At 39.1% G+C, this 16,414-nt stretch overlaps 1 protein-coding gene across 4 annotated transcripts in view; it reads right to left on the bottom strand.

Annotated features, from left to right (window-relative positions):
- Positions 1–3,696: 3,696 nt before the first annotated feature.
- KCTD16 (potassium channel tetramerization domain containing 16) overlaps positions 3,697–16,414 on the bottom strand; it is a 241,450-nt gene continuing 228,732 nt past the window's right edge. For all 4 annotated transcript variants that reach the window (XM_023534895.1, XM_023534896.1, XM_023534897.1 and 1 more), the window contains exon 4: positions 3,697–6,121. In XM_023534895.1, the coding sequence (XP_023390663.1) occupies positions 5,667–6,121 (455 nt within the window). In that variant the 3' untranslated portion in view covers positions 3,697–5,666. The remainder of the gene's footprint in view (positions 6,122–16,414) is intronic.

Here is a 16,414-nt window from a genome sequence, read left to right as displayed (position 1 = left end):
ATTTGTTCACAAATAAGAGGAATATTTTTTAAAGATTAGGAAGCTGGGGCAGTAAAGAAATTCCGCTTGGAAAGTAGAGGAGGGAAGGCCAGCAGAATCAAATTTAACATTTTTAAAAATCTTAGCCAAACAGTCATAATTAGCAGCTCAAGTTCATTAGTTTCATGAACCATTCTCTATCCTGGCAGCAGTCTAACTTAAATATTCACCGATAATCATGACAAGCATGAATTTAAGCCATCAGTTCTCTATTTCTTGCAGCATGTGGGGAGTTGATACCTTTCCAATTATTCTGCTTTATGGATCAACTGGATCAATGAAACCTTCCAAAATTTTTCTATCTGAGTTTGCATCATGCAGTCATCTCTCATGGTCAGAGTAACTAGAAAAATACAGAACTTTGTGTTATTACACATGGAATGATCACTATTTTGAACTCACTCCTCATGTCTTTTATTTGTATTTATTCTCCCTCATAGGTTTTGATTGAAGTTTTTAGTTAATGCTGGGGTTCAGGAACTCCAGCTCTCCGAGAGCTTCATAGTCCTGATGTCAAATTGGAGGAACTTAGCAGTTCAATGACTCAGGATTTTATTGGTGAAATACAGCTAAATTCACTGATCATTCCATATTCATTTTGATGATGTTTGTATGTGCAGCTAATGAACCCACCTTTGGGGTCTTACACATCATTAAATTAGAGATCACTCTTAAGTCCCTCTAAATCTAACTGCATAAGGGTCTGGAGACAAACAACTGTTCTTGAGCAAGGACATTATTTTTATTCCCTGTTGGGCATCATTAGGATATAACTCACTCAGAGATGTGCTCCCATCTACCCAGGGATAAAACTATATTAATGCAGGCTTTAGGTTTGGTAAAAAGTAAATAAAAGGCACAAGCACATGCAAAATGGAGAAGAGGTTATGGTTGACAGACAGATGAAAGGGAAAAGGAAATCTACCCCCTAGTCCTGGGATGGTCTTCTTTGGGACTTTCCTCTTAAGGAATAATGCATGCTTTGACTTATCTGTAGTAGAAAAAAATGAGAGGAAGTGCCACTAGGAAGTGAGAGAAATGTTGCATTATCCCTAAACACGAGAGTTTCTCAAAGTAAGGTCTACAGACCATCCCATCCAAATCATTAAAGATGCTAGCCCCAAATAAAGATTACTTAGCCCAAATTTAAGTTTCTGAATCTGACATTCTGAGGTAAGGGTGAAGGAATCTGCACTTTTAAAAGTGCTACAAATGATTCTTGTGCATGCGGAGTATTAAAAAACACTGCTAAAAAGTTTGCAATGGAGGTCACTGGAAAAAGAATCTCCATTCCACTGTATATGGCAAAATGAGAAAAACCTGCCCTTAAAACAAATAAGCTCTGGTTGCATCACAATGCTGTGATTATTAAAGTTTAAGACTCTTCTTTTAGCGGTGTGGAGAGCAATAACTATTTCATCTAAAACCAGAATGATGAAAGCAATATAAATCAAACTCATTCCAGCAGGTTTCATTTGGTCTAATTTCTCTGCAGATATTAATCATTGTTCAGTCCTATACAAATGACATCTAACTCCATTTTAACTCAGAACACAGAACAGTTATTCTGATTCTTTCTCTAGTGTGTTATTTTGACAATATAAAAGAAAATAAATAAATTGAAACAGCGAGCCATCAAGATTGCAAGATACTAACAATATCAAGACATTAAAGAGAAATGATCCATGCTAAACCTATAATCTCGCATACAAATTGGCAAAAATATTTATCTGTCTCAGAGTCACTGGGGGCGGGGTGGGGGTGGGTAACTGCCTTCATTTTTTCCTTTGAAAACTGCTATGTCAGGTGAAGGTGACAAAAAATTCCTCCTAAAAGTTCACAGAAAGTGTCTCATTAATTCTAGTAAAGATCACCTAGGAGACCAAGGTTAATCAAATTCCACGACATGATATCTTGCAGGACATGGCAGAAATACCAGCGCTCAAGCGCTCTGGGCTAATCCACTATGGTAACTACAGAGTTGGAAGGTTGAAACTGAAGCAAAGGAAAAAGTATAAGAATCAAACTTTGCCTCCCATTATGGGAGATGGCATCAAGCGATTTTGCAAAACACCATATTTGCCTTTAATTTCTCACTGTAGAATGTTTTGCTTGGCACAGACAAAGGATAATCAGAGAGGAGTCTAAAACCAAGAAAAGCAAAAGCAATCCAGAAGTGCAAGCAGTGGCAACTAAGAGGGCCCAGAATGAACAACATCTGCGCCTACAGATAAAATGCCTCTGAATCAAACAAGGCCAACTGAACAGTGAAAAACTCCACGTTGACTCTCCTTTCATAAGTGTATCCGCCCCAAATGATCAATTGGGGATAGACAGAACTATGGAGGAATAAAGAGCAAAGGGAACATTTATGATTTGCGCATTGTTCCCCTTTTATTTTAACTCACCATGCATGCATTTCCAGTAAGATAACTGTGCCTACGAGTACAAAAGACAACATCTCTGTATATCTTGGAAACTTCTTCACTTTCTTGTTTTATGGCCACATCTCAGTGTAATTTTTTCTTAGTGGGGGAGGAATAGCACCCTACCACAATGATCTAGCAGTTTTATTTTCCTGTCTTCCCCTTTTCCTGATAAATGCAGATCACTCCCTTTTTGATACTGGGTAGGAGGACTATATAAATATGTTTCTTGCTTCAGGAGAGCCACATACCTGTAGGGAATGACCTTCCTAAGCTCACTGGATTTTAGCACTGCAGGATTTCCCAGGAGGCAACCTACGTTGGGACTCCACACGTATGATTCCTCATTCATTTGACCCATAGGATGCTATTCGTTTTTTTCACATCAGCAACTTAGGGCCCTTGTCATAACCGATATTTAAGAAGCGAGCCACATATATTGTTCTGTCCGGAATCGAACTAAAAGTTCTTAAAACGATTTTAAGTTTAGGAAAACAAGTCTGAATCAAACTGACTACCAGGGCCACCAGAGCATTTAATCTTATAACTCACTTACCCAGAACTCATTTCCAATGTCACAGGCCTCAAGATGTCACTTGCTAATGCCACTCAAACTAGGACAGAAGATTTCCATGTACTTGGTGCCTCCTTAGAGTTCTTTACTGACCAGGACTATATTTATCTCTATACCAATAGCCAAGCTATCACACACCATGTTATCATCTTAGCTATTTGGACTGTTTGGGGTGGGTATCAGTCTAGCGCTGGCCCAGGTGAAAAAAACTTTGTTGTTAAACAGATGTCCTACCCCTAGTTTTGTCACTGGGGCTATAAAAGAGTGCCTAAGCAGAAAAGAAATCCACGACAGGTCAAAGGACAGAGAAATAATGCCATGAACATTTTCTTTGAAGCGGTTAATTTCCTACTTAAAGTATGTAAAGTAGTGGGTTGACTGCCATCGTACCAGTTCTCTAATTCTTACTAGTGTGTCTCTACCTTGATACCATCAAAGCCAGATCTGAAATTAAAGGAAGTTGGGACTTTGGCCATTTTATTTAAACCCCAGCTCTTTGACAGCACTTCCAGTAGGGTCACGAGAATCATTTGACCAAAGTGAGCTTGGGGATATTTTCACCAAATTCAACTTCTTTTTGACCTATTAGGTTCTGTGACTCTTTGCAAAATCTTCCATTGTTAGGAGAATGGTATTTTGATGTGATGTTAAAAACATTAAAAATAATGAAGACATATTGGTAGGCTTTACAAAGCTATGTTGTAGTTAAGATCAAATGTCTGCTAATATATTAACACATAAAAGACCACCACTTAAATTTATAAATGATACTTCTCTTGATAACTCCCCAAATAAACTTTCTTTTTCACTTAAGTAAACCTTTAAACTCCATTCAAATCATCACAAGAAGACATTGGCTGAGTCTGTCACACAGGTGTAAAGGCAAGAATTACAAAAGTTCAGAAAGATATCCATATACTAATGGGCACTAATAGCAGGAATCAAGACAGAATCTCTTACATAATAAATGTGCATCAATGAAAAATTTCAAAAAGCAATTGGTCATTATTTTTCCCTCCTACAGACATAATCCAGTTGCCTTTATTACCTGTGATACATATACGAACACACGCACGATAAAAATTAGGAGCGCTTGGCACACAATTAATGATTGACAAATTATTTTTCAGTTCCCACTAAAATGCATAAGGAATGCTAAAAATAAAACCTGGTCTCTTAATCTTCATTTACCACAAGTTCTAGAAAAGAACTATTGGTATGTTAATAGAATACAGAGTCACGTGGCTGGATGGCTATTAAGTTTATTTTTGGCTGTGTCTATACAGGTCGAAGATATAATCGAGAAAGAGAATTTAGAAAGCCAAAACCTTAATTTTGGAGCTTCAGTTATCTAGTTGGGTTGTTCACAGACGTGAGAGAAATGACAGCTAATCCTCGTATGGACACAGTCAAATCCCAGAATCCCAAAGGCAAACAGACTTGATTCAGACTTGTATGTAGTTGGCTACAAGAAAGTAGCAGTGTAGCACTGTAGGTTTAAAAAGTTATGAGAAATTATTAGGTGTGTAGAATACAATTCCTTCTTAAAGAAAAGGCTGGACCCTGATTCAAGTGTGAACTGTGTGGTGTTCTTACTTCCACAACTATGTGAGAATGCAGAGAGAACTTAAGGTGGATTATGTGGAAAGGCCACACCATTAAAACATGGGCAGTAAGATCTCTGAAAACATTGAAAGAAGGACTGCTCAGCTCCGGGTAGAGAAGGCTGAGTGTGGGGCCATTTAGTAGTGATTTTTGTGCATCTGCATGTTCGTTTTATACCAAAACTGATTAGCTCTTCTCACCCTCTCTGAGCGCAGAGAAAGAGCATCAGCAGTGAAATGGAGCCTGAGGGTGTTCATTTCAAAATAAGGAAGACTATTTGTTGGTGATGAGGGTTATTCGATGTTAGAAAGTGTTGCCAAGAGAGGCTGGGAAATCTTCCCAAAAGGGTTTTAAGAAAAGAGCAGAGGCTCATCTGTCTGAAGTGCCCTGGGAGAGAGCCGCTGGGGCCGGGCACACCCCACAGCACTCCAGGCCCTGGGGTCATGTGTGCTGTGTGTATATACAGACTTTGTTGTGCTTGTGTTGCACAAATCCTCACGCGCACGGAATCAATATAAAGTGGCACACAATATATTTGAGTGAAAAGTCATATAAACCTGCCAGTTTCCCCTTACCCCATAAACAAAGAGAAAAGGAAAATTAAAAAATCAAACATATGCCATTAGGCCACATCTCTTTCTACCATATTCTCCTTCAAAGGAGGGAGGTAGAGATGAGAAAAAAACCAGTTTGGGATAAATGAATCCCAAGGCCTCTCAGCTACACTTATGTAGCTGGCTCTCATTATATATAGGATATTCAGTATGTGGGACCGAGATAACAAACAAACAAATAACCCAAAAAAGATTTTCTTATACTTCCACATCTGAGAAGAAATCTACCCTGTGGATTTATGCGTTAAGGTAAATTAGGTAAATAGGCAGTAGTATATCCATGGGCATTGTGTTCTAACAAATGTGTATTGTTAGTTGTTGATTTTCTTTTCAAATATGAATTTCTTTTAGGAGGTTGATTTCAAAATGCTTACACATTGGTTTCCTCTCCCACCCCCCAGCCCTCCCCTATAGGCGATACTTCCGTAAGAGTTCAGATTGCCAAGGATGTTTTCTCTCAGGGAACCGATCTGGAATTTTGATCTTGAGGAAATCCTGGATGCATTTTTCCAGCTCTTCCTCAATGGAGAGCTTTTCCTTAACAGCTTTTTTTTTGCTGCTCATGTTCGACTCCCTGGAGCCCGACGTCAGGGTCCGGAGCAGATCGCTTTTCCGCCGCATCTCAGACTGTTGGATCTGCTGCACAGGGCCCTTCTTGATGGGACGGTCCAGAGTCTGGATGTTGGTCTGGCGTGTCACGGGCCCACAGATGACCGTCTCCTGGGGGGAGCTGGCCTCAGACTGGCTGTCACAGCTGGAGGTGGAGAGGTCGTTGCAAGACGTACCGCTTTCCCCTTCTTTGTCACCCTTGCCATTCTTGCAGCAGCAATCACAATGTGAGGGTGACCATCGGGAAGGCTCACCTGCAAGGAAGCACAGGACCCGAGCAATTAATGCCAGGCAGCTCAGCTGGAGTAGCAGGATAGCACCTGAACACACACACGCAAGCACCCACAACCATATCTTTACAAGAAGTGGCTGCAACGGAAGCCATGTCCATTGAGGGGAGGAGGTTAATAATGGTTTGTGTAAGAAAAAATACAATATAATGCTTAAGCTCACAGCCAGCGGAGTCTGACAGCCCTGGGTCAGGATACTTAGCTGAACTGTTTACTAACCTTGTTATGTTAGCAGACCCCTTAAATTCACAGACCTTTAGCTTCCTCATCTCTGAGATGAGGATAATAATTTTCATACTACTTGGAATTGTAAGTCCAGGGAGGACTTAGATGAGTCAAGTGAAGTTCTAAGCACCATATGTGGTACACAGTAAGCACTCAATAAATGCTAGCCAGTTTTGCTGTGGCTAATGTGAAACCCTAATTCAAAGCTCTTCATGACAGTAGTCAGGCACAATAAGGGGTCTGTAAGAGTGGAACAATAGCTATCAGGAAGGGTTCACTCTGTGCCAGCTGCCACATTAAGCTCTGTGCACCCATCAACTCGTCAGATTCTCATGATCATTCTATGGAGTCGGTAGCTCCATACAAGCAAACTAAGACCATGAATGTTTAAGCCAACTTGCCATAGTTTGCACAAACTATAAGTGGCAGAGCTAGGATTTGAATATAGATCTCCCAAATACTGTACCCAAGGCAACTAACCATTTTTCTTCAATTTGTCTGTCTGTAAAATTCCTTCTTCTCTTTTCAAACACTGTACAAGGTTTAACTTCACTCTGAAGTTTTATTCACCTCTCCTCAAAAATAGTTGTCAGTTTTTTCTCTCTGAATCATATTTTTTTTTATTTTGTGTCTCTGCTATTGCACATGTCACATTCTAATTCTTTTTTATCTTCTGCATCTCAGCTCCTATATCACAAGCTCCCTAAAATGGGCACAGTAAAGTGTCCATTATTGTAATCCCAGCAAGTTGCTCAGAGAACAATGTAGAAATTCAATAAAAGACTGTACCCCTATAATGACTTTTAAATACCTGGATCCAGCCATATCTGAAGCTAGTCCTGTCAGTGGACTTTTTAGTTACATGATCCACTAAGTTACATTTAAACCAGCGTGAGTCCTTCTCTTCCTATTCCCCTGAGTCTTGATTTGCAGCACTGAATTTTGCTATTCGAAGGCAGAGCTATTTTTTTCAGATACACAGTTGTTGGCTCCCTGAACTAGGAAATTAACAATGATGGCACAAAGCAGTTTCCTAAATATCATTCCCTGCTTCCAGCCTTCCAAACAGCCACAGTCTTGGAGTCATGAACCCAATACTATTATTTGCTGATCATACATTATGCACTGGACACTTCATATAGTTCATTGCACTTAAGCCATAAAAAATAAAGGGAAACAAAATCCCTTTATGATACTAATACTGGGGACCAGGATGATGTAGTATCTATATATTTTATAGGAGACCTAGTTTTTATGTGCACTATAACTTATTATCAGAAATAATGAGCCACTTTATAATAAGATCCCACTTTATTGCCATTTCAAATACGGTCAAAGTAGAGGAAATCTAGAATGGAAACTATAAGGAAAGTTATGCCCTGTCTTCTGGTACAATGCCTGTGCTCTACATATCTAAATGATTTAACTATTTATAGCAACTTATCTTGATATAGTTTTCCAGAGGGAGTAAAACAAAGAAGTCCCTGTAAATCGGAACTCCAAGACTATCTCTAACTCTTTCAAACCACTTTTAAAAATGTGACTGAATAATCACTGTATTTATATACCCATTAAATGCAATGTAACGATCCAAAAGGAATCACCATGGCACTCATGTCCTAGTTACCCCAAGCTATCACAAATAAATATCTTCCGTGCAACAGACCGCTCAACGTGAACCAGATGGCAACTGAAAATAACCACAATAGAAGGTGACTGCTGTCGGCCAGCCTGATTTTGAGGAGACTGTTCCTCTCCTTCAGAGGGAGAGTCTGCCTCTGCCTCTGCCTCACCAAACCTGCCTGTTCCCATACCCATATGACTTGATGGAAAAATGAACAAGTCAAGAAAAAGTAATTATACCTATCCAGAGTTGATCTAGTTGGATCCTTTTTGAGAAAAGTTCAAATATTGAACTTAACCTTTGGGGGAAAAAAAAAAGAAGAAGAGGCAGAACAGAGGCATGAGAGAAAACAGAAGGAGAAGAAAAAAATGCTGGGATATGCCTGCCTATTACCTTAAACCAAGGAAACAAAATATTTTGTTCCTAAACCCTGTTGAACCAACAGAAATGCAAGCCTGTGTTTTTCTGCCCAGGAGAAAAGGTAAAGTTACAACAGTCACTGGATTTGGAGGGAAATCTGAAGCTTTTCTAAAAGCCATTTAACAATACAAACACCATCGGGTGGGGGAGCCATGCGTGCTGACGTGGAAACTGGCACGCAGCCCTCCACTACGTGTCCAAGCCGAGACCCTGACGCGGGTTTGGCTACTTCCAACCTTGGAGGCTGGGACGATCGTGGATTTAAATGTCAGCTCCTCCATCTTCCAGACAAATGGAAACATCACTTTCCACTTGTTCTAGGCGCTAACACTATTAAAGGGAAATCGAACGACTTCATTTTAGTGGAGACTGTCATACTACCACATGCTTCAATATTTTATGAGAACATTTGAATGTTTTACCATTTTGGCAAGATAATTCATAAGGTGGCTTCTGAAGCCTATATATTATATTGAAATCAAGGAGAAAGACGGGATTAAGATAGTCTAGCTGGAGGTGCTGTGTGAAGAGTTATAGTGAAATGTGAAAGACAATCAGATGTGAGAAGATAGCCACCCATGTCTTTCCTGGAAGCACTATCTGTCTGACTACCCCCTTCCTAAGAACTCAACCACAAGCAGGGGTTTTCAACCAGAGCAAAGGAGTAACATGTGGATGCTCTCGCCCTTGCAGTCCCACTGACATGTGCTCCCCAGTCCTGGAAAGTGTGAAAGAATCCGTGAAAGGTAACCCTAAGGCATCCGAGAATCCTTCCCAATTATAGCAAATAACAATCTCAGAAATACCTTGGTACTTCAAATTGTAACATATTTTTGCTCCCAATTTGCTGAAGTTTCAATACTGCCTATAATAATTCTCTCCATTTGAGGAGAAAATAGGATACAACTGATTAGCCAGATGTGGGGAGAAAACCATTTCATTCCAAGAAAAGTCTGATTTACTGATATTAAAAAAGCAAAAATCTATTGCCTTTTTGGGGCTTATTAAATAATTGCTGGTCAAAGGGCCTACCAGCTCTGCCTTACTTTAAAATATCCACTGCTGAATTTGTGGGTTATTATACCATTTTTAGTATCTGGCACATAATAGAAGTTTGATAAATGTTGGATAAATGAATGAATGAATGAATGAATGAGCCAAACACATCTGCTAAATTGTATCAAGTTGATAACATAGCAAGACAGATTTCAGAGTCAGGATCCACAATTTGTCAGCTTGAATAAATTACTTCACCTCCCTGTGCCTTGGTTTCCTCATCTGAAAAATAAAGTTAGTATCTTCTTCATGGAGGTTTTAAGAAAATTAAATGAGATAATGTAAAGGTGTTTCATGGTTTATGGCACCCAATAAGCATTCCATTCATTCGTACCTATTCATTCAAGTATAAGCCAGATACTGATCTACATAAAACAAATCGAGAGCCTGTCAGATATGATTATTATGTTTCCACAACCAATTCTTAGGTCTGGTTGGAGCATCATGTCAAGAAGCACACTGATGCTATAACTGGACTCATCAGGAAAATGTATGTTGAAGATTTAGTAATGTCTGACTTTGGTGTGGGTACAGTGTCTGACACAGAGTGTGTGACCAGAGGATAGTTTTGGAAGGAAGGTCCCTTTTTAGTGCAGGGCTTAGACTTTCACAAATGGATGAGTTATCTAGGGTAAAAATTTACTTGAAGGCCCATCAACTAAATTTAAACCCAGAGCTGGGAGGAATTTGGGGGAAGGACAGGAAACTCAATTGCCCTAAGTCCTTACAGCTCGAATTTTCCAATATTTTACAACCTGGAAACTGAGGGCCAATAGAGCAAACCATTTGACTGGACTTCGTTTCCTTCCGCTGTTGCCCTGTGGGAGTCCTTATTGATAAAGAAAAAAGAGGAAGACTACATAATGTTTCCCCCTAGGAAAGATTCAAATGGAGCTGAAGAAAACACAACTTAGCAAACTCACGAAGTGCTTATGCATTTTTAAAAGAGGCAGCTCTGCAATCTACCCACACTTCAAATTCTCCACCTGCTAATGGTTGTGAGCGCAACGCACGCCATTTACAGCGACAGCTGGGAAAAATGCTTTCCACTGTCTTCTCCATCAGTGATGCAGGAGCCTGCCCGTCTGTGAGCTAGGTGGCCAGATTTAATTTATCGGGACTGCTGAAAGACATTCTTAGTATCCTGGCCGAAAAGTCAATAACGGCCAAATTGATGTTTTTATAATTCTGCTAACCTTGGAAAAGATATTGCATAGTGGAGATTGGGAATAGGCAGGCTGTGCAAGCTTCTGAGAAAAATGCATCTTCAAGCTTGACAATCATCATTTCTTGTTTGTGGTTGACTTTTTTCCCTCGTGTACATTTGGCCTTGGACGAGCCCAGCTGGGGCTCCTCATTAAGAGGGGGCAAGTTTGGGCAAGGACAGACAGTTGAACCATCTATGCATCGGTCAGGACCAGTCAGGAAAACAGATACTCCGCCTGTTATCTTACCAGGGAGAATTTAATGTAAGGAATTGGTTAAACAGATATTGGAGGAGTGAAAATGCAAAAGAAGGTGACACTGAAGAGATGAAAATAGTGACAGCAGGAGGCAGTTACCACCTTAAGGGCTGGGGAGACAAATAAAAGAGGATGAGTTATTAGAACCCAGAAGCTTGCAAGAGTTACCCTGTGGAGGTGGGACCCAGGCATCTGAGGAGGGCATGCCGCCTACAGGTGCCTGTATCTCTGAAGTGGCCTGACTCTGGGAATTACAGAAAAGAAAAAAATGGGAACTGGGACCAGCTGCTTCTGGGGCAAATAAAAGATGGGCTGTGGCTGATGAGCATGAGCAGACAAGGAGTCCTCCTGGCCTCACGTCTCAGTCTTACTGCAGCATCCCCGATGGAGAGAATCTAGCAGGAAGCCAGCTGGGCAAACAGGAAGTGTGGTCAGCTGAATCCCAGTCCCAGTGTCATACAGCACAGTAGATTGGAGCTAAGAGGCGACGGCTTAATAACAGCGCACTCACCCTGCCCGAGATGCAAAAGAAAAACACAGCTCTTGATCTGCTGGAACAGGTGCCTGAATGAGGAGTCAGGAAATGAAAATAAAGCCATCACCTAAGTTCATGCCTTGCTACCCTTTCTTATACATACCATAGGGTTTTGCATTTGTTTGTCCCTCTGCCAGGAACATTTATTCTTCAGATTTTCATCTGTTTAGCTTTTTTTTTTTTTTTTTTTTTGGTTTTCAAGAGCTTGGTTTAAACATCAATTTCTCAGATTGGCCTAACCTAGCTATCCCCCAACCCAGCTTAGCCAGTCTCAATCTCTAGCCCGTTTCTTTCACACCATCACCATGAGCAATTATGGATGTTTCTAGGTTTATTTGTTTAGTGTCTGTTTCCCACATCAGACCATAAGGCCTATGTTTGTCCCCTTCTGAATTCTAATGCACACTCCAGGGAGCATACAGGCCAAGGTTCCAGGGCACATAGTAGATGCTCAGGAAATATCTGCATGATAAATGAATGGGAGAAAAAAAACAAATGATGTATACAGAAAATAATTTTTGGTTTAGAGTGTGTGAGAGACAGTGAACCTTGTACTGGGGGAAAAGAAAAGATTGAAAAATCTGACATGTAAAGGTCATTGGAATGAAAAATATTTAGGAACATCACTAGACATTTAATATGCATGTGACAAAAACATGCTGACCTGTAGATAATGGCAAAATCCATAGGCCTATCCAGAATTGAATAATTGCTTATGTATGTATGTAAACATTTATTTTTCATTGATCCTCAGTCATAATTATTTACTGATACATATAAAACAACCTCTAAGGCATTATACAACTTAAGTAAAAATTAACTTTCCTAACCATTCAATACCTCATCTCTATTCACATCATTTTCCAATTTTGGTGATGCTTAAAACTTCCTAGCTCAGGTTTTTCACCTATGGAGTTTCTCTCTAAACAGAGGAATGCAATGGTTTGTACGAGGCAAGAAATTGTGAATTTTGACTTCCTAGTCTACTGCCTTGCTCTTTTAAGTGCTCCTTGATGACACATTTATTTCATTTTCCTTTTTGCCTTTTACTTGCTTTCTTCCTCTTTATTTTATTTCCTTCTCTTAGTCTCAGCATTCTTCAGTTAAGGTCATACTTGATTACTCCTGCCCAAAAGTTCTCACTTGCCTATTGCATAGGGAAGTTCCTTGGCCCATCTTGATTCCTTTTTTTATTTCGTCCTCTTCACTTTGGCCATACCTAGCCATGGGGGGGACATAATGCCTCATTTTCACCAGGTTATCTTCAGATGATAACAGACTAGAAAGATCTACAGTATTTAGCAACTCTGTCTAAACATGTATCTCTGCAAGTGGGATTGATTAGTCCACTGACTAATCACTATTCTTTTAATTAGGATTTTGAAATAGGACAAAGGAGGCTCTAACTGAGGATTTTCTCCACATGCCCACAGCCTATACTGAGATCATGCAATAATAATAGGCAACATTAAATTGAGTGTTTACTTATGCCCGGTGTTGTTCAGCATTTGCCTTGCAAAATTTCATTTGAGATTTACAACATCCCTATAAAGTGGCTCTATTGTTATTCACATTTTACAGAGGAGCCAACTAAGGAGCAGAAAGGCTAAGCAACTAACCCGAAGTCTTTAAGAGACTAGCGATCACGCAGACTTGGGTGGTCTGACCCCAGGAATTTCATAATGAGCCAGGCAAAACCTGGGATTTAGAGTCAAAGAAATGGGAATGGGACTCAGCACTGCTGGTGACTTTCATTTTCTTCATCTGAAAATGTTGGAAATAACAATACTTCTCCGGTAGGAGGGTGAGAATTAAATACTTGTCCATAGCATGATCACAGTGCCTAGAATATATCCAGTGCCCACTAATAATGGCTTTTTAAAAGAGAACCAATTACTTTTGATACCCAAATGGCAACATTAATATTAATCACAATATGTGAAATATTTAAAAGGTGATTTCAATAAAGGTAACTATATAGGTAATATCTTGTTTCTTCTGCTTTCCTTTCGATAGACAAATGCCCTAAAACCTGCCTTCATATTGCTTCGCTGTCTCTACTTTTGACTCTCATCATGCACTGTCTACCAAAAAATCAATCCCAATTGCATAGATTGATAACATACAGTAAAACACCACTGATGAACAAATCTATTAATATATAAATCTTCCTCCTGGCTCTAGAGCAAGTATGGCCATTCTTGACCTGCAGTGACTTTAAGAGCTACAAGAATTGCTGAAAGAGGAGACAAATTGTACACTGCGATAATAGTTCACTGTTCCTTTATATATGATTTTCCTTCTTTTGTTAAATCACATTAACTGAACACAAATGCCCAACCTCATAAGATTGCCCAACTCACCCTTCTCTTAAAGGGAGAGATGCTTCAATCGTGGAGCCCACCTTTACACCTCCATGGTTAATTCACTTAAAACAGTTGTTCAAGGGGGTTGACAAATGTATCTAATAAGCAATAAAAGCAAAGGGGTGCTACCAACATAAATTAGCACTAAAGATTTCCAGACCAGAGGGAATGGAAAATAAATAGTATGATCCCTGTGATAACCATGAGGAAGTTAGACTGAGAGAGATGTGCGTTGTACATTGCTTGGTCTCATGTTATTAAATACATTCTTCTTTCTGCATTGATAATTAGACACACTCTCAATTGTTAACATTTGAAAAATAGATAGGAAAGAGCTTTTATAAAAGAGAACCAAAAGAGTGGTGTAAGATAAGAGTCCAATTTCATTCTTCTGCGTGTGTTTATCCAGTTTTCCCAACACTATTTATTGAAGAGACTATCTTTTCTTCATTGAGTAGTCTTGGCTCCCTTGTCAAATATTAGTTGGCAGTATATGCGAGGGTTTATTTCTGGGCTCTTGATTCTGTTTCATTAGTCTGTGTGTCTATTTTTATGCCAGGACCATACTGTTTTGATTACTATTACTTTGTAATATAGTTTGAAATCAGAAAATACATCTCCAGCTTTGTTCTTTCTCAGTACTGCTTTGGCTATTTGGGGTCTTTTGTAGTTCCATACAAATTTTAGGATTTTTTTTTTCCTATTTCAGTGAAAAATGCCATTAGAATTTTGATGGAGATTGTATTAATTCAAAATGGATTAAAGTCTTGAATAAAATACTTTTGTTACGTAAAACTGTAAAACTCCTAGAAGAAAACATAGGGAAAAGCTCCTTGATGATTGGTCTTAGCAAAGATTTTTAGATATGACACCAAAAGCACATACAACAAAAACAAAACTCAATTAAGTGGGACTACATGAAACTAAAATGCTTTTGTACAGCAAAAGAAACAACAAAATGAAAAGGCAACCTACAGAATGAAAGAAAACATTTGCAAACCATATATTTGATAATGGGTTAATATTAAAAATATATAAAGAACTCACATAACTCAAGAGAAAAAAATCTGATTTTAAAATGGGCAGAGGAACGGAATATATATTTTCCAAAGAAGACATCCAATTGGCTAATAGGTAGGTGAAAAGGTATCAGGAAGAGGAAGAGGCTGGGGGAGAGGTGAGATTGAAGGAAATGAGATCAATTTAGGAATTCTTATGGGCCTATGGAATATCAATTGATAAATCCTGATCTCTTTTTTCATGATCACTATTTCAAATCTCCCTTTTCCCATATGTTTCCTCTAATTCTATAAAAATCTCTTTTTTTCAATAATTCTATGTGACACACATACATTCATACAGTTGTATAGAGTGGCGTGGTGCAAAACAGAAAACTAACCTTAGCAAAATGAAACAGGATATCTTAAATTTTTTATAAGAAATTCTATTTTACTCTTTGTGCTAGTTTTGTCTTTCATTGAATTATAAGTTTCTGGAAAGCAAGTTCCCATTTGAAAGAGTTTCTGGCTGAAAATTGCACTCATTTTACTTTGACAAAGATTTAAGAAGAGCCATAACTTAGCAAGTGAGAAGGCATTGTGAAACCCAGTATTTGTATAATACTTAATAGATTATAAAACCATTTCCATTCATTATACCTTATTTGATCCTTGCGTTTATTCACTCAGCACTCAAATGATATCTGATTGCCTTCTACTTGATATTCTCTAGACAATGCGAACACGGCTGGCCACAGAGATTTCACATTCCAGTAAAAAAGAACAAACAATAAACAAGTAAAAGATAATAAAATTTTAGGTAGTGATGATGGTTGTGAAGAGAATAAAACATGATGATATGATAAAGTGACTTGGGGTGAGAGAGTTGCAATCAATAGATAGAATTGTCAGATGCAATCTTCAGGGAAGTTGACTTTGAGTGAAGACCTAATATCTAAAAGAAGCCAGCCTGTGAAGACTATTTGGAAATCATTATAGGCAAAAGGAACATGAGATGCAAAGGTCCTAAGGTAGGAATAAGATGGCATGTGCGAGGAATGAAAGGAGACCTATGTGGCTTAAATGTGCTAAGAGAGGGGGGAATGGTAGAAGATGAGGTTGGAGAGAGACCAGGGCATCAAGAAGGATGACCTTAACAGGAGAATTACATGATCTGTCTTTATTATAAGCTTACTCTGGCTGTTCTCCAGAGAACAGAGGCCGGGAGGCCAATTAGCAGGCTATTCCAAGTTCAGGCAAGAGCTGATGATGACTTCTAGGAGTGGACATGGACAGCAGGGACTCTATGAGGTAAATTTCCTTATTCCTGGTTTACAAATGAGAAAAGTGAGGCTCAGGAAAGAAAAGGATTTGTCTAAGCTGGGTATTAGACAACAATTATGTCACAGTTGTGTCAATGGTTAAGGCATCTGAAAATATAGATTGTTTTGAATCTTAAACCAATTGGTTTTTGACAGAAGATGCTCTTGCTCTCTCTAGCTCTGTCCTGTATATCAGAACACTTACTCGGTTAGTCCTTCTGCTGATCTGCACCTGCTGGGGTTGTTTG

Source organism: Pteropus vampyrus, unplaced genomic scaffold, assembly GCF_000151845.1.
Source record: "Pteropus vampyrus isolate Shadow unplaced genomic scaffold, Pvam_2.0 Scaffold134, whole genome shotgun sequence".
In the NCBI taxonomy this organism is placed as follows: domain Eukaryota; kingdom Metazoa; phylum Chordata; class Mammalia; order Chiroptera; family Pteropodidae; genus Pteropus; species Pteropus vampyrus.
The sequence above is the reverse complement of the archived record's forward strand: the minus strand, read 5'-3'. Positions and strand labels throughout refer to the sequence as shown.